At 36.2% G+C, this 26,248-nt stretch overlaps 2 protein-coding genes and 1 non-coding gene across 7 annotated transcripts; all 3 read right to left on the bottom strand.

Annotated features, from left to right (window-relative positions):
- Positions 1-877: 877 nt before the first annotated feature.
- On the bottom strand, positions 878-5,373 carry LOC112751586 (uncharacterized). Of its 5 annotated transcripts, none has more exons than XR_011872591.1 (7): positions 4,784-5,373; positions 4,083-4,315; positions 3,291-3,562; positions 2,907-3,074; positions 2,636-2,727; positions 2,058-2,299; positions 878-1,824 (listed from the first exon to the last, which is right to left on the bottom strand). XR_011872591.1 is itself a non-coding variant. In XM_072217300.1 (7 exons), the coding sequence occupies exons 3-7, from the start codon at positions 3,439-3,441 to the stop codon at positions 1,789-1,791; spliced, it is 642 nt and encodes a 213-aa protein (XP_072073401.1). In that variant the 5' UTR covers positions 3,442-3,562; positions 4,083-4,315; positions 4,784-5,373; the 3' UTR covers positions 878-1,788. The 5 variants fall into 5 exon arrangements, 3 of the variants coding, with proteins under 3 accessions (XP_072073401.1, XP_072073403.1, XP_072073402.1); XM_072217300.1 differs by having other exon boundaries at positions 2,058-2,252; XM_072217302.1 differs by having other exon boundaries at positions 878-1,835; positions 2,058-2,252.
- A 15,225-nt stretch (positions 5,374-20,598) lies between these two features.
- LOC112751588 (uncharacterized) lies at positions 20,599-21,654 on the bottom strand. Its single transcript, XR_011872590.1, has 2 exons — positions 21,317-21,654; positions 20,599-21,225 (listed from the first exon to the last, which is right to left on the bottom strand). It is a non-coding gene; the product is annotated as an uncharacterized protein (transcript).
- A 2,010-nt stretch (positions 21,655-23,664) lies between these two features.
- Positions 23,665-25,768, bottom strand: LOC112751589 (uncharacterized). The gene is made up of 4 exons (XM_025800776.3): positions 25,226-25,768; positions 25,045-25,130; positions 24,794-24,885; positions 23,665-24,334 (listed from the first exon to the last, which is right to left on the bottom strand). The coding sequence occupies exons 2-4, from the start codon at positions 25,095-25,097 to the stop codon at positions 24,027-24,029; spliced, it is 453 nt and encodes a 150-aa protein (XP_025656561.1). The 5' UTR covers positions 25,098-25,130; positions 25,226-25,768; the 3' UTR covers positions 23,665-24,026.
- Between the last annotated feature and the right edge of the window lie 480 nt (positions 25,769-26,248).

A 26,248-nucleotide genomic window follows, 5' to 3' on the forward strand; every position in this document is an offset into this window, starting at 1 on the left:
GGCTTCTCTCGCCACCACCCATCATCACTCACATAGACAAGAAATCAATTTGGGTTTTAGGGCGAAGAAGAGAGGTCGAAGAAGAGAAGGAGACTCGAAGAAGAGAAGTAGACTCGAAGAACAGAAGAACATAGCATACAGTTTGAAGAAGGGAAGACAATTAGGGTTTTATAATTGAAATGGACTAATTTGGGTAATATTAGGCAATTCCATATACCAATTTGAATCAAATTCAACCTTGGCACACATCAGCACACATCAGTATACAGCTGGAATGCCCACATGGCAGTTAACGTTCCACATCAGCAACGTTTAGACGGCACTTCTGCGAGGGACTAACGGAGATGCACGTTTCTGAATTTAAGGGATTTAGTTGGTCATTTACAAAAATCAAGGACTAAATTAAATACCAATTTGATATTCAGGAACCATTTTGGGCATTTACTCATTGTGAAATCTTATAAAACAGCTACACTAACTGCACTGACATCTGCTGCATTGACTTACAGTTGTCAACTAACTTAACGCCTTTTTTAACCAACTTGTCAACAGCAGAAACTGCCATTTTCTGCCATTTCTATCCGATAATGTAGGCGGCCTAACCTAACAATTGCGTCAATGGCTGACTTCACGGCTTGAACTCACGACATTGAAGCTCAACTGTTGCTTCAAGGCTTCCCTTCCAGCTAGGGTGATTATGGAAACTAATTATAATGTTACCAAAGGCATATTTTAGTGCAAAATCTTAGTATTGTCTGTAGGGCAATAACTTGTTTATTAAGCTTAGCAAGATGGAAGTTTTTATTTGTGTGACAAACCCTATATGTGATAAGCACTGATAGGAGCAAAGAGAAAATGTAAGCAAACAAAACAAAACTGAATAGAAACTCACCCTTCAAATGAGAGGGTATATGAATCTGTATATCATTTCTCTGTAATCTCTATGGCATGTCTGTGTCATATAATTTGTTAATCAACAATTAAATGAATCTTCTATGTTACCCTGTGGATTTGTAACTCCATGGAATGCATTAACAGTAATTTCTGTCACTTAGTAAAGTATACATCTAGTTAAATTAGATCCTCTAAGAACCTATAAGATGTACAATTCATCAATCAAAAGATTCTTTTAAGAATGGTTGCTAATATCTGACATGATCAACAAATCAGTAACAGAAATCAGAGTTCTGATCTCTACTTTTGTTCTCATTTTCTCATGGTCCTCTCATCTTTTCAACAAAGTGACGCCTCTTTTCTTCCAACTTCTCGCTCATCCTCTTTCGCAAATCAAACATCTTTTCCCTCTTCCCGATTTTTTTCTGTTCAGATGGACTAACTTGTTTATCCATAAGCAGAGAATAGAGTGTTTGTGGTTGATAGACAGTAATACCCTCCGTCTTCTCTTCCCATGTTTCATCTCTATTCTCATTCTCTATGGAAGATGCTGGAAGTTCTTTCAAATCCTCAGTTTCTTGCATTATGTAAGCCTCTAGAAAAGGTGTTGACAGTTGGTCAAAACTTTGGCTGCTGCTCTTTAATACTATTGGACAAGAGGAAGATGATGCTCATCTGAAAGAAAACGATTTCCTAACTGGTTCTACTATAGACTTGGCCCCATGTTGGTTTTGGGGTGTTAGCCCCGAACCATCAACTAATATCCTTGCGCTAGTTTTATCATTTGAAGCAGAGGTATCGTGTCCACATTCTTGTTTAACCCACATGTATGGAGCAACAGTCCGAGGAACCCAATTCTCCTTTTCAGCCAGCATCCATGAAATGCTTATGCACTCAGTTCGGGAGCACTAAAGTTTCTCGGAATGCTTCCTGTAGAGATACTATAATCTTTTCAGAAAGACATGCAAAGTTGAAGGCTTGTCGGACTATACAAGTTACAACATAGAGAACAAGGAACATGCACCCTCTAAGCAAACTTTAAAAGAGAAAGAAACATAGATATATCTAAAGCATGTAAATTCTAAAAGCAGCAGCAGGTTAAACATTGATCTTTAACCAAAATTCATTCATAACTTAACCAAATGGAAATGGGGCTATCATACCTTAAGTCGATTGACCAGGAACAGGGCGATGCGTGCATTAGTTATTTTGTGATCTCTAACACATGATTCCAGGTTGAAGTCTATATCAGGCATTAATGTGAAACCATACCACAAATTATCAGAAGGAGGGGGATTTAGTTGTAAACGCATTATCCCTTTGAGGGATACTATCCTTATTGCCAAAGTGAGAGGAACCTTTAGATAAGAAATAACCTGTTACTTCGGCCATAACAAAGCTATACCTGTTTATAATTATGATAATGATTCGATGTGTAAACATGTGTATCTATCAACATGAAAATGCTCAAAGACAAGATTTGTAGTGACATGACTTTAAGAGTTTAAGTGTCTTATTATAGGTAAAAAAAAAATCCACAGAGGTAACCGAAATATGGACATGTTAGAATATAATAGAATTAAAGATAATTTACACAATCAGTCATACTAGTTGTTTTTCTCTGTTGTTTATTGTTCTTATAAAGATCTCTTGCCCTCATGTACCTATGTATTCTCCCATTTTTTTCAGGTTGAATAAACAGAATTGTGGGGGAAAAAAAGTACGGAATAATAGATACTACCTGTGAAACATGCTTGGCAAGAGAATTTAACATAGATTTCCATTTTGATCCATAAAATGAGGAAGATGTACTCCTAGAAACTTTAGACACGTCTGCATAGGACAAATTGACATCTTTAACTTTAATGCTTTCCACAACACTTTGATTTTTGTTTTTTCTGGGGGGGGGGGGGGGGGTGGTGTGTGGGGAATAATTCAGTAAAAACGTGACAAATCACTACATGAAGAAAATGCAAACTAAGTATTTGATTTAACGGTATTTTTGTGCTTACCAGTGTTCCCATTGACATCTACTTTTGGCTCTTGTGAATCATTCACTCCGTCTCCATTGCTAAGATCTTCAAGAAGATCTGACGGGGCACCCCCAGCATTGCTTGAGCATTCCGTCCCCTTATCGTTCGGTGGTTCACCAACTTCAAGCTTTGTTTCAATCTCTACTACTGCACCTCCAGAAATAAGGTTTATCTTATAGGAAGGGCCAACATTTATTTTATAGAAACCACAATCAAGTGAAGGTTTCAGTGAGGATTTCTCTTTAAAAATAAAATAAAACACCAATGTTTATCTCATGACAACCGCGCAAAAGAATGAAGTCGGTTTTTTAGTAATTCTACTCAAAAATTGAGGAATTCTGGAGGAAGATCCATCAGGCTTACTGGACTTTTCTAAGCCATCAAAACTTGATCCTGCTGATGGTCTCATGATAAAAGGATGATATTCAATATTTAGTGATGCTAGATATCGATGACACTCTTCATACAACTGACTAGACCACTTAAGTTTTTCACTCTGATCGCGTGAAGCCATACGGAGGGCCTTACACCATGCTTCTTTTTCCCATGACGTCTCAAGATATATGTAAAGCAATTTGCTTCCATGGTATACCACAGATTTGTTGTTTTCAACTTTTATCGGGTATCTTTTTGCCCTGAAAAACCCAACATAAAAAAATGACCTTGAAGCGCCGTATTTTCTAAGTAAATAAGCAAGAGTACATAACAAAGTGTTTCTTTCCACATCAGATGAAGTATGATACCCATGTTCCAAGCAGCAACAACTTTTTCTTGTTTTTCTCATTAAGATGTATGTGAGATGTAAAGGAAGTGAGATATCCCTTTTTGAATTCAAAGTCAGGAAAACTCATAATAAACCCATTTTCAAAATGATATGCATTTTAACATGCACTGAATTAAAAGGAATAAGAGAATGTATGCTGGTTTTCTGCAGAGGAATACAGCTCACTAAATCAGATTCTAATGAATGTTGTAATATAAATCATTGGCCTAATACTCTATATCAAGCTAGCTCACTAAGCTCTCACATTGTAACATATCCACAAACAAAAGAAAATGATATTGAAATAATGATCTCATCACAATGTTGTTTGGATATAGGAATGGAAACTATACCCCACGCAATCACGAAAGTGACTTCCTGCATCACATTACCGTTTTTTAGAAGGAAGGCTGGATGATGAAACAGCCTCAACAACACATCCCTTCAGCCAAATGGTTGTCTCCGAACCATCATGCTCTGTGAGAATAAGTGACTCACCCTTGATCTTCCCATGCTTCTTAACAGGGCTAACCTCCAGTACCTCCCTTTTCCTTTTATGATCTTTAGCTGACTTTTCCAGCCAGAACTTTGATACCTTGTATTGTTCTAGAACCCAAATCACACCCTAAAGAAAGAAAATGCCAATGAATCGAAATAATAAAAGTAATTGGTGCTCCAAATGTGCAACGGATATCGAATTTGATATTTTTCACATTAATTTAGTCTTTGAAGGGTATCAAATATCTATCATCATGATAACCAAAATCACCCTTGTCATTTTAAGAACCAACTTGAGGTCTAAATAATGTTCATACCGGAAATGGTAACTACCTTAACTTGAGTGATTACTCCAAGCAATACTAAAATACTAAAGTTACTTAAAAGCTACATAGGTACACAATTCGTTTTAACATGCAACTCTGTACCTTTTTTATGATTAAATTTCAAGTATTCCTTTAGAAAGAATTCTATAGCAGCAAGTGGTGCGCAAATAAATGAGAGAACACAAGCTAGCTACTACATGAAAGACAATGTATATAACAACAGAATAAAAAAACAATAAAAAGAGGAATTGTGGAAGCATGAAGCTTACCTCTTTTTCGAAGGTAGAGTCAGGTGATTGATAGGATCATTTTGCGAACTAGTGTCCAATGAGATGGGTGCTGAGATTTTGTCTTTGTCCTTCATGATCTTGCGTTGCAGCCCTTCAATGATCCACAAGATTCCCAAAGCTTCGGCAACCACAACCGTCACCACCCCAACAAAAAAAAAACCGAGGAAGAGAATGAAGATAAAAACCAAAAACATTTTCTTTTCCTTCTTTCAACACCCCAATTGATGGAAAAACAATAAGGACAATTTAAAAAAAAAAAAAAGGAATACGAGAGAATAAGAGGAATGAGGTGAAAAGGAAGACGAACCCCAGATGAGGAAATTGAGAACGGCCCAGATGAGAGATGAAGTTAAAATTGGAATCTTTATTTTACATTTGTTCTGAAGAATCGGATGCTAAAATTAAAAGCTGCATTTTCTCTCTTTTATGTTGTTCCTTCTGGATTGTTTGATTCATCATTCTTTATTCATTGTTTGACCGTTGAAGTGTTCCTTAACTTGATGATGAAATGAAATGGAAGGAGGCATTTGGGGTGGGATTAATTCTGAAATGGGAATGGAATTTGAAGGAAAAGATACAAACTTGATGTAGTTATTATTATGAAAATAAAGTGTTGCAGGATTTTTTATTTTAATAAATAAATTAATTATAATAATTAACATTAGATTAAAAAAAATAAACAATGCATAATATGTTATTTTTATATTAATTAAATTATTATAATTTAAATTAATTTTTAAAAATAATTTAAAATTATAATGTCAATTTTATTAGTTATTATATACATGGTATGGATAATTACACTTGTGAATAATAATTATACATTTATATTTGTGTTTGCAAATGCAATTCAAGTACATACAATTTATATGGGTTTCCTTTTTTTTTTTCTTATTCTATTTAGATATGCTATATATATTCCCAATCAAATTGATGTTTAGTCCTATATATTAGAGATCTTAATTAGAAGAGAAACAAATAGAACTAGAAAAACGTAATACCATTAAAATTTTTCTAAATTTTATGTTGAAATCTAATTTATTTTTCGTTACATTTTAAAAGGCACACCACAAGCACAAGACCCTAATATCCGTTTGTTTCTATTCTTTTTTTTTCAATGCAAATGACAAATCATAACGATCAAATTTCTAATGATCTTGTACTAAAAATTCTAGTAAAATTACCCGTTAATCCTTAAAACAATTTAGTTGGGTGCGAAAGTCTTGATTAAATTTACTTAAAAATTCTAATTTTAAGAGCATGTACTACGAGAATTTAAAATTTAAAACTGCCCACTCATTGTCTCTCCTTTTATGGAGATTATTTTACCAAAGGGTAAAAAGTCGATAGTGAAAATAATGTGCATTTGCTTTCTGGAGAGAGATATGAAAACATGGTTACATTAGTTTTGCCAACTCTGTTTAAGAGTTATGGTCCCGGCCAGATTCTAGAATGTGTTAATGACATTATATGTCACTATACACGACCATGTCCTGATGTAATAATAGGACTTTGGAATCTCAAAACCACGAGCGTAAAATTATTCTTCCGGGTATTACTGATGATGAGCCCGGCTATGATCAGCATGTAAGTGTTCATGAATTTGGTTATGATAATGTGAATGATGATTATAAAATGATTCAATGTGTATATTATATTTATGATCCAATGTTATTAGAAGAGTCTGTTCTAACAATTTGACAAATTTATAGTCTAAAAAGTAATTGTTAGAAAAAACTTGATCTTGAAATGACTAAAAAAAAAAATGTAAGTAAAGCTTTTATAGCGTATTTGAATGGAGTATGCCACTAATGGGGTAGCGAGTTTGCCATGAATGAACTCGAAGAATAAGTAGTTGTGTCATTTAACCTCAGCAATGAAACATTTCGAACCACATCAATTGTTTGGCTGCGAGAAAATGATGATGGGTCCTACCAGAACTTTGGTAATACTTAACAAGTGTGTTACTCTGATTTCCTCCTTTACTAAGAATAGTCGCATTGAAATATCCATTGAGTGAAATTGGTGCGAAGGAATCTTGGGTGAAGCTTTTCACATTTAGATTTGGACCTTTTCCAGAATTTTGTGCATTCAGAATGGGCAACAAATGTGATGTAATCTTTTATATCAACGGCGATGAATTGGCTTCCTTTGATGTCATCACAGGCAAAGTAATTCACAATATTAATATCAAAACAGGCAAATTTGGTACATGGATTTATAAGGAAAGCCTCCTTTCTTTCACGAAATTAATTAATTAATTAATAAATATACAAATTTAAATATAAGATATACTTAATGGAATATGAAAAAAGTATGTAAATTAATTTTAATATTTATGTTAGTCAATTTGTATTACATTCTAATATTTTAAAATAGTCAATTATATTTCATATTTTAAAAAATAAGATTTCTGATGTTAAAAAATAATAAATTATATCACATGAATCAGTTTTGGATATTTGAAGTATTAATGAAAACAAATCGAATAATTGTCTATTATTCAAACTTAAACTTGTGTATTTTCAAGTTACTTTTGTACTCAGACGTGGATGCGATAAAGAGGAGTTTATTGAAAATTTGCTAATAACTATTGTTCATACCCTGACCCAACGATTAAGGCCCAGGATCCAAGTAAAAAGGTCCAACCCAAAGGGTTGACCTCACCTTTCACCAGATCAGCCACTACGAAGTCGGTACTCGTCACGACTTGTTCTAAAGAAGTCGGGAACGAGGGTTAGCTGCCCCTAGAATCTCTCTAACCACTTCCACGAGCCATATCTTAACTTCCTTAAGATAAAGGGACGGTTAACACCCTAGAAAAGTGGCACTACTCCAACGGTGGTTATTGGTTCACCACTATAAATACCCTGACACCCCTCAGGTATCTCTAAGTCCCAATACTCTCTAGACCTGCTAACACCCTTGCTAACTTAGGCATCGGAGTGTCTTTGCAGGTACCACCCCCCATTCTTCCACACTCATAAGTCGGACGGAGGGCACCGAGTTGCAGACCCGCTCGAAAGCTTCCTCCTTCATACGTTTGGGCCAACCAATGCCATTCAGCCCATTAATCTCCGGTTACCCACCGTAACATTGGCGCCGTTGCCGGGGACCCGAGAGATCAACCAGAGATGGCGGATAGATCCCCTGAAGAGGGTCATGTAGAGACAGATTCTGAACAAGAGAATCTGAACACCGGAAACAATGAGGCAGACCTGACCCTTCACCAGGAAGCCAATGACCAACACAGGGAAGGCACCTCCGGAATAAAAAATCCGAAGGTGAATTCTTCAGAAGGGCGCGAATCAGAGAAAGAGGGACCATCCCATGCAACTGAGCTCATGGGATTAGTCCACAGTCGCCTCGAGCAATTAGAACAGGAACGGGAGCGACAAAAGGAGACCGAAAAGAACCTAAAAGAGGAGATGGAGCGACGAAAAGAGTTAGAAAGAAAACTCTTGAAGTTAGAATCCTCCCTCAAAGGTCAGAACTCCCGTGACGGTAGAGAAGAGTCGCCCCTAGGGGGGAAGATCCTTTTAGTGAGGACATAATAAGGGCAAAAGTTCCAAGAAACTTTAGAAGCCCCAATATGGACCTCTACGACGGAACCACTGATCCGAAGCATCATTTGAGCAATTTTAAAAGCCGGATGTACCTGGCTGATGCTTCTGATGCTACGCGATGCAAAGCTTTCCCGACAACCTTGTCGAAAGCGGCGATGAAGTGGTTCGACAGCCTCCCCCCGAGGTCGGTTACCAGTTTTGAAGACCTCTCCAGGAAGTTCTTGATGAGGTTCTCTATCCAGAAAGACAAAGTAAAACATGCACCAAGCCTCCTGGGAATAAAGCAGGAGGTAGGAGAATCCTTACGAGCCTACATGGAAAGGTTCAACAAAGCATGTTTAGAGATTCAAGACCTGCCCACCGAGGCATTCATAATGGGGTTAGTCAACGGGCTCAGAGAAGGTCCCTTCTCACAGTCCATATCCAAAAGACACCCCATCTCTCTAAGTGATGTACAGGAGAGAGCTGAAAAGTACATCAACATGGAGGAAAATGCTAAGTTGAGAGACCTGAGTTGGCGACCTGGGCACCCTCTCTCAACAAAAGAGAGAGAGAGGGAAACCAAGAAGAAGGAAGAACTCGGTCTCGATAGACCAAGAAAATATCACTCTTACACTCCTCTGAAAGTTTCTATAGTGGATGTATACAAAGAGATTTGTAACACCGAAAGGCTGCCATCCCCCAGACTCATTAAAAATAAAAAAGGGGGGAGCCGCAGCGACTACTGTGAGTACCATTAAATATATGGTCACTCCACAAATGACTGTTACGACCTCAAAAATGTGATAGAAAAGCTGGCTAGAGAAGGTCGGCTTGACAGATATCTCAGAAAGGTCGGACAGCCATGGAAAGAGAAAGCGAGATGATGTGGATAGAAGAGACCCACAACCACAGACCCCGGAGAGACATATCCATATGATCTCAGGAGGGTTCGCGGGAGGGGGACTCACCAAATCCTCTCGCAAAAGGCAACTCAAGAGAGTCTACCAGGTCGGCGGAGAGTCATCCGACCTCCCCACCATTTCATTCACAAAAGAAGATGGGCAAGGAATAATCCCTGAACACGATGATCCAGTGGTAATAACTATGATCCTAGCAAATGCTCATCTCCACAGAACCCTAGTAGACCAAGGAAGCTCAGCGGACATTCTTTTCAAGCCCGCTTTCGACAAACTAGGGTTGGATAAAAAAGAGTTAAGAGCTTACCCCGACACCTTGTACGGATTAGGTGACACGCCCATAAAGCCACTGGGATTTTTGCCCCTTCACACCACTTTTGGAAAAGGGGAAAAATCAAAAACTCTAAGTATAGACTTCATAGTCATCGATGTAGGGTCAGCATATAACGCTTTAATCGGCAGAGCTACCCTTAATCGACTCGGAGCGGTGGTATCCACTCCTCACCTTTGTATGAAATTCCCGACCTCAGCGGGGATAGCAACGGTAAGGGAAGATCAGAAATTGGCAAGGAAATGCTACAATGAAAGCCTAAATCTGAGAGGAAAAGGCAGAGAAGTTCACACAGTAGAGCTCGGAGGCGCAAGGGCTAAAGAGGAGCTGCGTCCACAACCGGGAGGAAAAACCAAGGAGATACAGGTCGGCAAAGAGGAGGGAAAAAATACTCACATAGGGGCTAACCTAGGGGAAACCCTAAAACAAGGGTTGACTAAGCTCCTAAGAGATAACTTCGATCTCTTCGCCTGGAAGGCCTCCGACATGCCTGGGATAGACCCCGAGCTCATGTCCCATAAGCTCTCGGTTTACTCGGGGTCCCGACCTGTACAACAAAGAAGACGCAAGCTCGGCCCAGAACGAGCCCTAATTGTAGAAGAGCAAGTACAAGCGCTCCTAGAAGCCGGCTTCATCAGAGAAGTCAAGCACCCAACATGGCTAGCCAATGTAGTGCTAGTCAAAAAACAAAATGGTAAATGGAGAATGTGTGTCGACTATACCGACTTAAATAAGGCCTGTCCCAAGGACCCTTATCCACTGCCAAGTATTGACACCCTGGTAGACTCCAGCTCGGGGTATCAATACTTGTCATTCATGGACGCCTACTCGGGGTATAACCAAATCCCGATGTATGAGCCAGATCAGGAGAAAACATCATTCATCACGCCCAGAGCTAATTTTTGCTACGTGGTCATGCCGTTTGGATTGAAAAACGCAGGAGCCACATACCAGAGGCTGATGAATAGGGTGTTTGCATCTCACCTTGGGAGCCTAATGGAAGTATACGTCGACGACATGCTGGTAAAGACCAAGAAAGAAGTCAACCTCTTGGCAGACCTCTCACAAGTCTTCGACACCATAAGGTTACACGGGATGAGACTAAATCCCGCAAAGTGTGCCTTCGCGGTAGAGGCAGGAAAATTCCTAGGGTTTATGCTAACACAAAGAGGGATTGAAGCTAATCCCGACAAGTGTAGAGCTATCCTGGAGATGAAAAGCCCGACTTGTTTAAGAGAGGTCCAGCAGCTGAATGGCCGACTTGCAGCCCTCTCCAGATTCTTGGCAGGATCAGCACTAAAATCCCTTCCACTGTTCTCCTTATTGAGAAAGGGATGTCAATTCGAATGGACGCCTGAATGCGAGGAGGCGTTCCAGGAGTTCAAAAGATTCTTGAGCCAACCTCCTATTCTGACCCGACCTACAGCTGGGGAAGACCTCGTCCTATACTTATCTGTAGCAGACAAGGCCGTCTCGTCGGCCCTGATAAAAGAGGACGAGGTCGGACAGCACCCAGTATATTTTATCAGTAAAGTTCTACAAGGCCCTGAGCTAAGGTACCACAAACTAGAGAAGTTCGCCTACTCCTTAGTGATAGCCTCACGAAGGCTACGACCTTACTTTCAAGCTCACACCATAAGAGTCCGCACGAACCAACCCATGAAGCAAATCCTCCAAAAGACGGATGTTGTAGGGAGAATGGTTCAATGGGCAATAGAGCTCTCCGAGTTCGACTTGAAGTATGAAACTCGGATGGCGATTAAAGCCCAGTGCCTCACCGACTTCATCGCAGAATACGCAGGAGACCAAGAGGAGAAACCAACTACATGGGAACTCTATGTAGATGGATCCTCAAACAAAATAGGAAGCGGTGCAGGCATAATACTGGTGGATGAAAGAGGAACCCAGATAGAGGTCTCCCTCAAATTCGAATTCCCAGCTTCAAATAATCAGGCAGAGTATGAAGCCTTGATTGCTGGATTGAAGCTGGCGGAAGAAGTCGGTGCTACAAAAGTGATGATATACAGCGACTCGCAAGTGGTGACTTCCCAAATAAGTGGAGAGTATCAGGCAAAGGACCCAAATATGAAAAGGTACTTGGAAAAAACTCTGGAACATCTTGGGCACTTTGCAGAAACCGAGGTCAAACACATAACTCGGGATCTAAATAGCAGAGCAGACGCCCTATCCAAGTTAGCAAGTACCAAGCCAGGAGGGAATAACAGAAGTCTGATCCAGGAAACTCTCCAAAAACCCTCCGTAGTAAAAGAAAAAGACAAACAAGAGGTCCTTAAGGTAGTCGGATTAAACCTCGGTTGGATGAACCCCTTGGTCGAATACATGAAATTCGACATCCTCCCCAAGGAGGAGAAAGAGGCCAAGAAGATCCGAAGGGAAGCACAACATTACACTTTGGTGAGAAATATTCTCTACAGAAGGGGGATATCAACATCATTATTAAAATGTGTACCGACCTCAAAAACCACCGAAGTGTTGGAAGAAGTCCACAGTGGGATCTGCGGAAATCATCTCGGAGCAAGGTCACTAGCCAGAAAAGTGATCCGAGCCGGATTCTACTGGCCGACCTTGCAGAAAGATGCCATGGAATTTGTGAAAAAGTGCCAACCATGCCAGATGCATGCAAATTTCCATGTGGCTCCCCCGGAGGAGCTCATCAGTATCACTTCTCCATGGCCTTTTGCAAAATGGGGAATGGATTTGTTAGGACCTTTTCCCCAGGCGCCAGGACAAGTCAGATACCTGATCGTGGGAATAGATTATTTCACAAAGTGGATAGAAGCAGAACCATTGGCCACCATCACCGCACAAAGAAGTCGGAGGTTCCTCTACAAAAATATCATCACAAGGTATGGGATACCTCATTCCATTACTACAGATAATGGAACCCAATTCACCGACTCTACCTTTAGAAGCCTAGTAGCCAGTATGAAAATCAAACACCAGTTCACCTCGGTGGAACACCCGCAAGCCAATTGGCAAGCCGAGGCAGCCAACAAAGTCATACTGGCAGGACTGAAGAAAAGATTACAAGATGCAAAAGGAGCCTGGGCCGAAGAGCTCCCACAAGTGCTATGGGCTTACAGGACAACCCCCCAATCCGCCACTGGAGAAACACCCTTCCGACTAGTTTATGGCGTAGAAGCCATGATCCCAATAGAAGTCAACGAACAAAGCCCGAGAGTGATTCTCCATGACGAGATCGGAAATATACAGGGGCATAAAGAGGAGCTCGACTTGCTTCCCGAGGTCCGAGAAGAAGCTCAGATAAGAGAAGCAGCGTTGAAACAAAGGATGGCTACAAGATACAACAAAAAAGTCATTCGAAGAGCATTCACCCCAAGTGACTTGGTCTTGATCAGAAACGACATTGGAGTCAACAAATCAGGGGAAGGAAAGCTCGCTGCAAATTAGAAAGGACCATACAAAATCAATGAGGTCTTAGGAAAAGGCTATTATAAAGTGACCGACCTGGACGGCACCGAGTTACCAAGGTCGTGGCATGCTTGTAATATGAAAAGGTACTATAGCTAAAAGCGAACTCTACTCCCTGATGTACTCTTTTCCCAACTTCATGATTTTTTCCCAAAACCAAAGGGTTTTTTATGGAGAAAGGGTTTTTAACGAGGCATCATAGTAGGGGCTAAGGGAAATAGACTGTCAAAACCCTTAGTAGCAATGAAGTACCTCCCCAATTAATAAAAATCTTTTTAGCTTACAAATACCTCTAAAATTCCTTTGTTGCTTTCTCTTTCTACGAAACGCGCCGACTTAAGCTCGACAAAATGTGAAAATCCCACGAACCGACCTAGATGGTCGTCAGGATAAAACGACGAGGCACAAGTCGGTGTAAAGAGGTTATATAAGTTGATCGTAAGAAACTCAGAAACATTCCGACTCATAAGTCGAAATAAAAAACCGAGTAGAAGAAGAAAACGAATCGCAAAAATAACCTAAGTCATAAAAACTCAATGAAACGAAATTGAGTACTAGGAATAACAAAGAGAGGTAGGAAAAAACCCAAGAAAAGATTAAAAGGCTGTCCTAAAGATCCTTAAAACAAAAAGGTTCAAAAAGGCAAACAAGCCAAAGAAAAGGTTTTTTCAGAAAAGATCAAGGGGAATTCGAAAAAATTGCAATCAGAAAGGCATGCACACATAAGGTAACTTAAACCCTTATCCAAAAAAGGGTACTTATTTTTTAACGTAAACCCTTATTAAAAAGGGTATTATGAAGTGTTTTGTTTATGGCCCTAAAAGGCCAAAAAATTGTTCAAACACTACCCAAAAATAAATAAAGAGTTTAAAAAAGAGGGGACACACAGGCCGGGCCTCCAAATAGCCAACAAATTACTTTTTTGCAAGAGGAGTAGACAGATCACCACCACCAGAGGTAGGAGGAGCGCCACCAGGACCGGAAAGAGAGGCATCCATAGGAGACGAAGAGGAAGTCGGAGGAACTGTAGAAGAACTCAGAGCGTCCTTAGGGCGAGGAGGGGACTCTATAATTCTCTGTCCCCGAGTCTTCAATTCTGACTCGGAAATGATCTCGGGGACAGGGGGATCCACAATGGCACCATCAATGACAACTTTATCAGGATCTAAAGGGGAAAGGTCCAGGCCAGGAGCAATGACTCCGACCTGCTCCCTAAAGATCCTCCAAGCCTCCTCAGCCCCATCAGCAATAGAGTCCTCCAACTCGGTGTAGGCCCTCTGAGAATTCAGCAGCTCATTTTTTACAGACACAAGATCGTTAAATAAACTTTGGTAGCTGTCCTGTGCTGTCTTCCTCAAGCCCACCTCCATGTTGCATTGGGCTTGCAATTTCCTCTCCTTCTCCCGGAGGCTATCCCTCTCCTCCTTCAACTTGGCAACTTCCTCCTTCAACTCCCTCTCCTGCTCTTGATATAAAAGAAGCCTTCCTTCCAGCTCCGCGACCCTCGAGGTCATCCCTAAAGAGATGAGAGGAGCCTTCTCAAAAATATCTAAGAGTTTGCCACAAACCCCCGCCGCCTTGAGGCTCTCCTCAACCAGAGTGGTAAGGTGGCGCCGAACAGAAACATCATCCATGCTTATACGAGCATGGGGATAGATGTTCTTTCGGACAAATGCAAGAGCATGCGCCTTAACCTCACCAGAAGAGCCAGACTCTAAAGCCTTGCGCTTCTTCTTCTCTGGCTCAGGAGAAGATCGGGCGGAGGGGGGCGGCTGAGAGAAAGCTGAAGAAGAAATCACAATGGGCTGAGAAGGAGTCCCAGCGTTCCGAGGAGGAGGAGGAGGAGAGATAACCGCCCTGGCGCCACCCGTCCTGGCGCGAGACCTTGCTTTAGCCTCCTGGACTCTCTGGTAAGACTCCTGCGCGTTTGCCTTCACCATCTCTGAAAAAATAATAGATAATAGGTTAAGACAAGTCGGAAAGGTCAATCAGACAAGTCGGTAATCTAACAAACAAATAAAAGCTACCTAGCTATGCCTGGACAAAGGTCGGAGACCCCTGGAGAAACTTTTTAGTGTCTAAGTATGGGGCCCTCCCTCATACTTCTCGGAGGAACCCCACAATGGCCGCTTCTACCTCATCCAGGTCATCCAGACCATATTTCTCGCAGGGGGAGGCCTCCAGCCAGTACAAAGGGAAGCGGGGAGAAGAATTATCATCCAGGAAAAAGGGGTGGTGACCCTCTACAGCTTGAACTTTGAAAAAATAATTTTTAAAGTCATGAAAGGATTCGTCAAAAAGGGTAAAAACTCTCCGACCCTGTATGGCTCGGAAAGACACCCACTGTTGCTTATTGTTTAGCCCACTGAAGGGTTTGGTCATATGGAAGAGATAGAAAAAAAATCTTCAAAGAAGTCGGGAACTCCAAAGCTTGGCTAATAAATTGATAAATTTTCAAGAAACCCCAAGAGTTGGGGTGAAGCTGGGTATGGGCAACTCGGCAGTGATGCAAAACAGATATCTCAAAGTTTGAAAAAGGAAGAAAAACACCCAAACGGGTGATCATACACTCATACATAAAGAAAAAATGAGGGACCGCCTCATTGACCCTCCCAAAGCAAACCCGGTCTTCAGGACCCGGGACTACCAACTCATACTTCGGCTCGTCCTCCTCAGAAGTACAAATTCTGTGATGAGTACGAAGGTTGGTGATAAACTCAGTATCGACCAAGGGTTCCTCCCCTAGGACCGTGACATCAACCCACTGAGAAAGGATATCTACGAAAGCCATTTCTTTTTCTTAAAAAGGTAACAAAAACCTACAAGGGAAAAAGAAAAGGAAAATAAAAAACACGGTCTCTACAGGAGGGGATACGGAACCAAAGTCTACAAACCAACCTATCTACAAAATAAAGGCATGCAAATAGAAAAGCATGTTACAAAAAGAACTAACCTTTATCCGAAAATGAGGGTTGGAGAAAACGAAAGCCTTCGAAGATGCAAAAATGCAGCACGAACGAATGAAGGGGAAATTTGAAAAATCGCAGAAATGAAACGATGAAAGAGAGGGAAAGTATTTATAAGTACGTCAGGGGCACAATGGTAAAAACGGGGCAGTCATTAATGAAAATGCACCGTTACCAAGATCATCAATCCCTACGCACATCCCTAACGGACACGACGCTTGATTAGACATAACTGTCAGAACCAAAGGGTCACGAAAAGTCACGTCGGTTTTAGAACATCACGTTGGTCCCCCAACAAGTCGGTTACAACCTTGAGTAGTATACTCGAACCCAAATCTTAAAGAGAAATTGGGCTCGAGTAGGGGCACTGTTCATACCCTGGCCCAACGATTAAGGCCCATGATCCAAGTAAAAAGGTCAACCCTTTTGGGTTGACCTCACCTTTCACCAGATCAGCCACTACGAAGTCGGTACTCGTCATGACTTGTTCTAAAGAAGTCGGGAACGAGGGTTAGCTGGCAGATAAGCACTCATTTGAATGAGTAACTGCCCCTAGAATCTCTCTAACCACTTTCACGAGCCATATCTTAACTTCCCTAAGATAAAGGGATGGTTAACACCCTAGAAAAGTGGCACTACTCCAACGGTGGTTATTGGTTCACCACTATAAATACCCTGACACCCCTCAGGTATCTCTAAGTCCCAATACTCTCTAGACCTGCTAACACCTTGCTAACTTAGGCATCGGAGTGTCTTTGCAGGTACCACCCCCCATTCTTCCACACTCATAAGTCGGACGGAGGGCACTGAGTTGCAGACCCGCTCGAAAGCTTCCTCCTTTATACGTTTGGGCCAACCAACGCCATCCAGCCCATTAATCTCCGGTTACCCACCGTAACAACTATGTATGCAAAATAGATATTTAATTTGTTATAACCTTATATCTGTTAGAAGAATATTTAATTCGAGTTTATCAAAAAAAAGCATTTTCTCATGGACATCAATGATTGCAAGATGATCACCCATTGGAGGCATTGCATTTGTTTAAAAGGCTTGTTCGAATAAATTTTAGACCAAATGGATTGGAATATAATCTACAAATTTAAACATCTCTGGTACACATGTACTCCATGTGTGGAAGCATCAAGAAAGCTAGATAAATATTTGAAAAAGCAGTAGATAAAGATTTGATTGTTTGGTCTTTATGGAATGGTGAAAGAAACCATTGGCCTATTTCTTATACATACTAAAAAAAAAAAAAAAGTACTTTTTCCCAAAAAAAAGGGCATGTTGGTAAACTCTGGAGTCTGAACGGATAATAAATTATTATTAGAAGTAGCATGAGTTGCCAACTTTTTAGAACGTGTAGAAAAAATTGGACTAAATTAAACGATACTTGGTAATATAAAATTAAGTTTGATGCATTAAGATTATTAGAATACTTGAATAATCATTATAGAAGTGTAAAGTTTGTATACTATCATTATTATGATAACAATATATAGCATTTAAAGTTAATAATAATTACAAAAATTAAATTATTTTAATAGTCCGATAATATTTTATTAGTATATATATTATAATTAAACTAAAACTATATTCATCACTATATATGTTAAATTTAAATTACTTTCGTTATCTTAAATTAAGTGTATCTTTTTAATTGTATATAATTATTAAATTTTATTGAGAAGGAGATAGTAAAAACTTTATTATATATACCATTTTTTAAAATTAATTCACCAATATTTAGCATTTATATACTTACTAATTTGACTTAAGTAAAATTGACTTATTTATAAGTAAAATTCTCAATGTTTTCATTAACTATACTTGATCCTAAAATCTTACAGTAAATATAGGGCCGATATTCCTTTGAAATGTTGGTCATATTTCCCGAATTTAGAGCCAATCATCCTGAACCATATTTTTCCAATTGTGTTGCAATATAGGGCTATTGTATCTAAGTCTCAACAATGTCTTAATTTCATTAATAGAAAAAAACCAATTCTCAACTTCTATCACATATCAGACCAGGATAGTAAGTCTTCAAATTAATTATTTTGTTGATTAATTAATGAAAATATCCTCTACTTAATGTTTTCTTCGTCTATTTATACACTAATAATGCATAATTCTAATTATTTATTCTTAAAATGGATAGATAATCAAATTCATATATCTTAATTAGAAATTTCTTTTTCTTTTTTAAAATAGATCAATTCTATTATACTACTACTGTATGAATACATAGTTATTTTAATCAATTGCGTAAAACTTATGTTAATAAATATTAATATAAAAAAATTATCATATATTATTAATATTAAACACCAATCATGCATGATTATAATTATTTGTTTTTAAAATAGATAATCAAATTAATAATATATTATTAGCTAAAAATATTTTTTTATTATAAAATAGATTAATCCTATTATACTACTATTGTACGAATGCATGATTATTTTAATCAATTACATAAAATTAATGTTAATAAATATTAATATAAAAGAAAACTATCATTTAAAATGAAATATTTACCAAATATTTAATCTAAATATTTCATCATTTCTTTATCTTTTGAGTTTTTTTTGGAGTATTTATATGATTTTTTTTTTCAATCAAGTTTTGAAAAAAAATTTCCTAAAAGGAAAGATCAAGGCCTTTTTTATATAAAAAATTGAATTCTATCTATAAAATTTTGTTCGAATTGTTTTATTTAATTTTTTATACTAATTACAATTTATTCATTCTACTAAATTATATTTAGTATTTTTATTTTGTCTTTTAAATCCTTCATTACTTTCAATAAAAACGTAATAAATATTACCAAAAAAATAAAAATTAATAATATTTTTTTTATACTTTTTATTTTTTGTTTTCTTTTATATTTTTATTGTCCTTAATATTTTACATATAATTTATAAAATCTTTATTTTTGACTCTACTATATATAAAATTTTTATTATTTATTTGTCTAAATTAAGTTTAGAATTACCTTTATTTTTTTGTGCTATTGTGATTAATTTTTTTTTATTCTTTATTCTTTATGATATTGACTATTGTTTATATAGATAATTTGAGAAAAACTGGTGGCATAAAAAGGGAGTTTATGTTTATATGGATAATTTGAGAAGGATCGGTGGCATAAAAAGAGAGTTTATGTGGTGCATTAGTCCAAATTTCCAAGCAAGTTGAAATATTTAGTTAATATACATATATTTTAGATTCTTTAGTATTTTAGTATTCCAATTTATTGTATAGGTAAAAAATAATGCACATTTTGAAGCATTTTTTTCTAACTTTTATTTTTATTTTATTTAAAATAGTGTGTTAAAAATTTGTCATACTCTATAATAACAAAATTAACCTACGTCTTATTAATAAATAATATATAATTATGTTATTTTTAATTATATTTAAAAACTCGTTTAGTTATTTTTAAAATTAATATTACAATTGATTACATTTAAAATAGATTGATTATCTTAACTTTAGTGGAAGCCTAAAAGAATTTGTACATTTAATTTTTATTTCTTGTAACATTTGATCATTTTAGTGGAACCTTAAGAATATATATATATATATATATATATATATATATATATATATATATATATATATATATATATATATATATATATATATATATTGAATTTTATTAGGTGTAACGTTTCATAATTTTAATAATTTTAATGAGAACCTAAGGTGGAATTTACATGGATTTTAGTGAGACCTTTATTAGGTGTAACGTTTTATAATTTTAATAGGATCTTAAGGTGGAATTGACATTAATTTTATTCCTTGTAACATTTGATAAATTTAATGAGACGTTCAGATTTAAAAAATAAATAATGAGACATAAAGAAAGAGGAGTAAAAAATTAACAATAAATTTAAAGCCATTTAAACTGATGTAGCATTATGCTAAAAACCTAAAAAATTAGGAATAAATTTAGAGATTATCTTAAACTGTCTTTTAATATATTATTAATAGATTTTATTGCATTTTCACTATTTCACATTTTTACTTCAAGTCAAAGAAGATGTTAGTAAAGTGGTCACAAACTAGAAGAACAATTTAATACTCACAATTTTCTTCTTTTATTTTCCTTCTCTTTTAAGGAAATTATAAATTATAAATATGAAAAGGATTGAGAAATTTGGTACATAATTTTTTTGGTCTAAACTGTCTTTTATTTCTATGAAATAAAATACTTATTATTTTGATTAATTTCATATGTATTACTATTACTATAATATACATTTAATAAATTTTAATAACGATACATGATACATATACAACTTGTTATAATAAGAACATAACATCTTTGATTCTTAACAATTCTCACATGTTTTTTTTAGTATATTTTTGTGTCTAACATTTTTTAAATTGTATAAAAAAATTGTAATAGTTAATATGATTGAATTTTATTTTGAATGTTTAAAATAAGTTTTAATTATAATAAAGAAATTTCAGATAATCAAAAAGAGAATAAGAAGAAAAAGAATACAAATCACGCCTAAAGAGCATAGATCAATTGAATACAAGCATATTTATTTATAGGGAATGAATATTGATCCTAATTTTTCACACTTAATAATAATAATAATAATATTTGGATTCAAACAGACATTACACAGATCAACTGAATACAAGCATATTTTTTTATGGGAAATCAATAATTGATCTCAATTTTTCACACATAATAATAATAATATTTGGATTCAAACAAACATTACACAGGTATTATAATGGAATTGGAATTTGTTTTGCATAACTTAACACCTGGGGATCTATTAATAGGACATCGAATATATCCTGCTAAATTAGCATCAAGGCAGAGACGAATCTCGGACAATAACACATCACTCTGATCTTGGTCGCACACAAGTTCGGGTTCAACTTGATTAGTCTTGGTCTTTTTTGTTGCCAAAATTTTTTTTATTGCATTGACAATGTCAATGCGACTATAAGTTTGAGTTCCATCTGGAATTATTCCAACATTCTTAAATTCGGCTAGAATGTCCAAATTATTTGTAATAGATACAGCCTCTCCAAAATATTTAGATTGAGCAAACCTTTCAGCGCTACACGATCCGTGTTTTTCCCATTGCTCCGTCCAAAAATCCATATTCGATTTTCGTGGTTGTAGACTTGGCCAATAATGGTCTAAGCGTAACTGACGTTGCAATGTCGCTGTCTACGAAAATAAATCATAAAAATAATTAATAATTAATTTATTATGTAACAAGATAAATGAAAATAGATAAAAGTCTAATTAATTAACTCACCATCAAATTTTGGTCAAAATGATACTCCGGCTTTTTATAAGCACAATTTTCTGGCCAAGGAAGCGAGAAATTTGTAGGCCAAAGACCGTGTATTGTGAAATGCTGTGGGAGGTTTGTCATCATCCTTCCAGGTGCACGGATACGAGTAAAGGTTGTTGGCCAAACAAGGGCAAGTTTAAAATATTCATAAGAGGCATTCGTGAGATGAACCGAGGATGCAAGCAGGATAACGTGAAAAACAATGAAAAGTGAGTTCATATTGGAAGTTTAGAAAGTTTAGAGGGTTTTGGAGGGAAGGGAGCGAGTTGCAGAAAGCGATGGTTGTTCTCCTCCCTCCCTCCCTCCCTTCTTATAAATCAGAAATGAGAATTGAATAGCCAAACAGCATATTTCATTGTACATCAATGATATATACTAAAGAAGAAATGCTGTAATGGCAACATGCATAAAGGAGAAAAGCTATTACTAGCAGTATGGGTCACTGAACTGGAAATCAAAACATGACATGTTTCAAAGCAAATTAAATTGCAATTCATAGTTTCGGAGCCAAACCGGTTATCTAATCAGTCAGAACTCACCAGATCGGGGACCAGCTTCTGGTTGCGCCAAGGAAGCTGATGGCGAGACTCGAAGCAAGAAGTCGAAAACCACAACCAGCTGAGGAGAGAGGCGAGAAGCGACGAGAGAGAGAGAGAGAGAGAGAGAGCGCTGGGGGTGGTGTCGTTTTGGAAGTTGAGGTGAGAGTGATAGTCTGATAGAGGTGGGGATGGGCTCAGGAAAGACTAAGCTAGGCTTCTTTTATTTTTTTGAAAAAAAAAAACATCAAACGACGTCCTTTCGCCTTTGGGGCTTGGGTTTTTCTTTTTTTTTTTTTTTTAATTTCGACCGGTCCGAATTTTTTAAATCTGTTCGGTTCATTACTTTTTCTAAACCGGTCAGGTCTAATCAATTTTTACGGTTTTTACCAATTCTCTTCTTTGTCCAGTTTCTTACACTATCTGGACGGTTTTAATAATTATATTGTAATTTAATGTTGTTACCTTAAATGGATTTTCAAATTTAATTCAATTCCATTGCATGTCTCCTTATGATAAATATTATTTTCATACTAGTATTTTTTTTAACAACTGTACATAGATTTTTTAATTTGTTAACTTAAAAATAATTTAAATAAGTGATTAATTTATAACAACCGTATTTTTATATAAATTAAATGTCAAAAATATTTAGTGTAAATAGTATTTTTCTAATTTAATAAAGTTTGTGACAAATGGTATGACAAAAAATTAGAATACTTCTCTGCATTTCCATTAGCATACATGGCATGTGTGTTGCACGGTTACCATTATTATTATCTTATTTAAAGAATTATTCCATATATATAATAGGTTAAGACATGGTCTTTTAATTATTGTATTTATATCTCTATATATAGAAGTTGTCATATGACATGTTCAGGCATTACAATTTGCTTCATCAATCATGATGGATTTTAGTTTATTTACTATTTTTATTATTATTACTATCAATAGTCAATATTCAATAATAATGAAGATAGCACATTTCACTTTACTAGGTGAAATTTTTTCATATCAACCTATTCCAACAATTTGGTAAATTTACAGTATAAAAAATAATTATTCACAGAAACTTAAGCTTGAAATGATTAAAAAAGATGTATATAAAGTTTCTGTAGCGTACTATATCACTGATGGAATATGGGAACTGGGAAGAGTATGTAAACTTTTCAACATGAAAAGTTGAAAAATAATTTTAATATTTATATGTGAGAATAATATTTATGGTAGGTTATCTGAAAGTTGGCCTTCTTGTGGAAGCGTTTAATTTATTCAACCAAATGCAGCATCAGAGTACTGACTACTAACATAGAATTTATTGTATTTCTAAATCTTATATCTAGTTGTATACAAGTAGGAGATCTCTTATTAAAGAGGAGTACATTGAAAATTTGCTAATAACCATGTATGCAAAATGATCTGCTAGAAGGGTATTTGATTTGTAGAGGTTGCCAATAAAATATTAATAGAGACAGAATTGAATATGAACTTATTTGAGAAATATAGAAACGGATACTAGAAAATTATTTGAGAAATTAGAGTTTGCATAATTTTAAAATAATTAACAATGTTAGATAATCTTTTAATTGTCATGTCATTTTTTTTGTTAGTTAATTAAGTATTTTCTATCAACAAAAATAACAGTATTTGACATTGATTATTTCTGTTAAACTTAATAATTTTTTTAAATTATTTTTCTCAACATTAGAATGTTTTGATTTTGAGTATCATTTTTAAAATTTATTCTTTAAAACTATATAAAGTCATTAGTTTTATCTAATGGTGTAAGAATTCATCAAATTCCGTTTTTCAGTCTCATCAAGTTTGAGTCATGAAAATAAAAAGTAAGGGAAAGAAAAAACTAATGTACAAAACATTATCATAATTTAGTTATTACCTACAACTACAAACTCCTACCCTCTTAGAAAATAGCAAAAGAAACTGAAATTGATTGGTAAAAAAAAACAAAAAAAAAAAACTACCCCCTTCTTTCTATCTCTCTGGTTAACTACAAAACTTTACATTTCTCAGAATTTGGACCCAAGGGAACTGAAATATTTTGTTATTATGCCGGAGTAAGAAGTTGAAAGCTAACCAAAAGGGTAGTTAATTTAGTTAATGAAGCGAATTTACTACAAGGTTGTTGGTGTAGGGTGTTGTGTGAAGAAGTTGAAGTCATGGTGATAAAAATTGAGCTGTTTCAACCATGAATCTGCAGCACTGTACAGATATGATATCCTTTCATATTCACATGGCTCTGGATTCAGCCATAGATCTTCTTGCATCTTGTAGGTAGCTAGACCGAAAGGCGGCACAGAAATGCTGCCGCCACCACTGCTTCCGTTCTTGTTCTTGCATTTGTTTCCTTCAGTGCTTCCCCAACCACACCACCAATATATGTCTTTCTCTGTGTCAATGTTGTCACTTTCTGTTTCACAATCTGCAGACACATGTAAGAAATTGTGTTAAGATTTTGGCGAGGATTCGATCATGCCTGGTTTCACAACAATTGCGTAGGAGCGAGTCTCCATTTTGGTTCTTGAAATTGTGTACATGCTTTACTTTAGCGTATGAAATTAAGAAAGTAATTATTTGGTTCCTGGAATTGTATAGCGTGATTCAATTTTAGGAATTAAATTGTTAATTTTTCTAAATGAAAGATTTTTGAAGTGAAAAGTCATGTAAGTACACAACTCTAAGGACCAAAATGAACATTCACTCAATTATGTAAATCAAACTAAATAACTTTGTCACTCTTGATCCAAAACAATGCATGGACACAATAAACATCATGTCTAGTATCATAATTTTCATTTGTGTAAAAAGTTCCTCGATTCTTCCTATTTCACAGTTGAGAAAACATGAAAGATGCAATCTACCACCTATTCCTAAGTGTTACCTTGAAAAGATGAGGACAATGTTTGATAAGTGAGGAAGCATGCTTCTAAGTCCTTGTCATTTTTTTGACTCGGAATGGTGTAAATCGGGTACCTATTTAACATAGATTTAACTTCTTATTGAAAATAGTGTTAAGAAGACGATGTAGAAATCACAACTATAAAAATAATTATAATTTACCAACAGAGCATTTTTTTATCGACAGTAAGAAATAAAATGGCCTGATGGGAAAATCACATGAATTATGCTAACCATGAAACCGCCATCCAAGTTGCCGGCGAAAGCTGAACACTTTTGAATGTCATTAGTGCCGGATGGGTTCTAGCCAACTCGGGAATCTGAAACAAGAAACAAGAAACAATCACAAGTTATGCATTGCTAATATCTGACATGATCAACAAATCAGCAACAGAAATCAGAGTCTGATCTCTACTTTTTTGTTCTCATTTTCTCATGGTCCTCTCATCGCTCATCCTCTTTCAGCAAATCAAACAACTTTTCCCTCTTCCCGATTTTCTTCTGTTCAGATGGACTAACTTAGCTTGTTTATCCATAAGCAGAGAATAGAGTGTTTGTGGTTCATAGACAGTAATATCCTCCGATCCGTCTTCTCTTCACGTGTTTCATCTCTCTTCCCATTCTGTATGGAAGATGCTGGAAGTTCTTCTAAATCCTCAGTTTCTTGCATTGTATAAATCTCTAGAAAAGGTGTTGACTGTTGGTCAAAACTTTGGCTGCTCTTTAATACTATTGGACTAGAAGAAGATGATGATCGTCCGAAAATATTCAAACGATTGCAGGCATTGTATCAAGAAAAAGTCTAGAGGGCCAGCAACTTTGTTAAATTCTAGCCAGCATGTAACCAGCAAAGAAAAGTGAGTCATTGGATGAAATCTCACATCAATCTCGTACCATTAAAATCATCATTGATGGCTATTTGATGGCTATAAATCACAAAAGTTGTTGGCCCCCTAGCATTCCTCTTGTATCAATATTATTATTAGGAGACCACTTTAATAAAGACATTAAAAATATCTTTTTTAAAAGACGTTTACATGTGTTATGTTATTATTGAACATTTTTATTAAATCAGTTAATAATTTATTTTTTAATAAATTGAAAGAAAATTGGTTTATTATAGCAACACTAATAAACCCAATTGTCTGTATTATAATTATTAGATCCGATTTGATCGATGGAATTACACAATCTAAACCAAATATCTTTAAATTATTTGATAAAAAGATAAATATATCTCGGACTTTTCTTTGTGGACATTTAAATCCCTAAAAATTTAAAAATATAATTAGATCCCTAGAAAAATTGGATTTATTGTTATTGTTATAAAAAAATCGGTTTTATTCTAACTTGTTAAAAAATTTAAAAATAACCAATTCATTAATACATCCAATAATAATGCGACACGTAACGTCTTTACAAGAAGACATTTTACGCG

Source organism: Arachis hypogaea, chromosome 15 (assembly GCF_003086295.3).
Source record: "Arachis hypogaea cultivar Tifrunner chromosome 15, arahy.Tifrunner.gnm2.J5K5, whole genome shotgun sequence".
Classification (NCBI taxonomy): Eukaryota; Viridiplantae; Streptophyta; class Magnoliopsida; order Fabales; family Fabaceae; genus Arachis; species Arachis hypogaea.

Bases quoted from the DNA above. Each gene is read 5' to 3' on its own strand.
- LOC112751586 (XM_072217300.1), bottom strand. From the start codon at position 3,441: ATGGCTTCACGCGATCAGAGTGAAAAACTTAAGTGGTCTAGTCAGTTG. The intron at 2,728-2,906 runs GTAAGCACAAAA...TGTCCTATGCAG, and splicing joins AGATGTCAATGGGAACACTG to ACGTGTCTAAAGTTTCTAGG. The intron at 2,253-2,635 runs GTAGTATCTATT...TCTTATCTAAAG, and splicing joins TTGCCAAGCATGTTTCACAG to GTTCCTCTCACTTTGGCAAT.
- LOC112751589 (XM_025800776.3), bottom strand. From the start codon at position 25,097: ATGACATTCAAAAGTGTTCAGCTTTCGCCGGCAACTTGGATGGCGGTT. The intron at 24,886-25,044 runs GTTAGCATAATT...TATGTTAAATAG, and splicing joins ACTTGGATGGCGGTTTCATG to GTACCCGATTTACACCATTC. The intron at 24,335-24,793 runs GTAACACTTAGG...ATGTGTCTGCAG, and splicing joins ATTGTCCTCATCTTTTCAAG to ATTGTGAAACAGAAAGTGAC.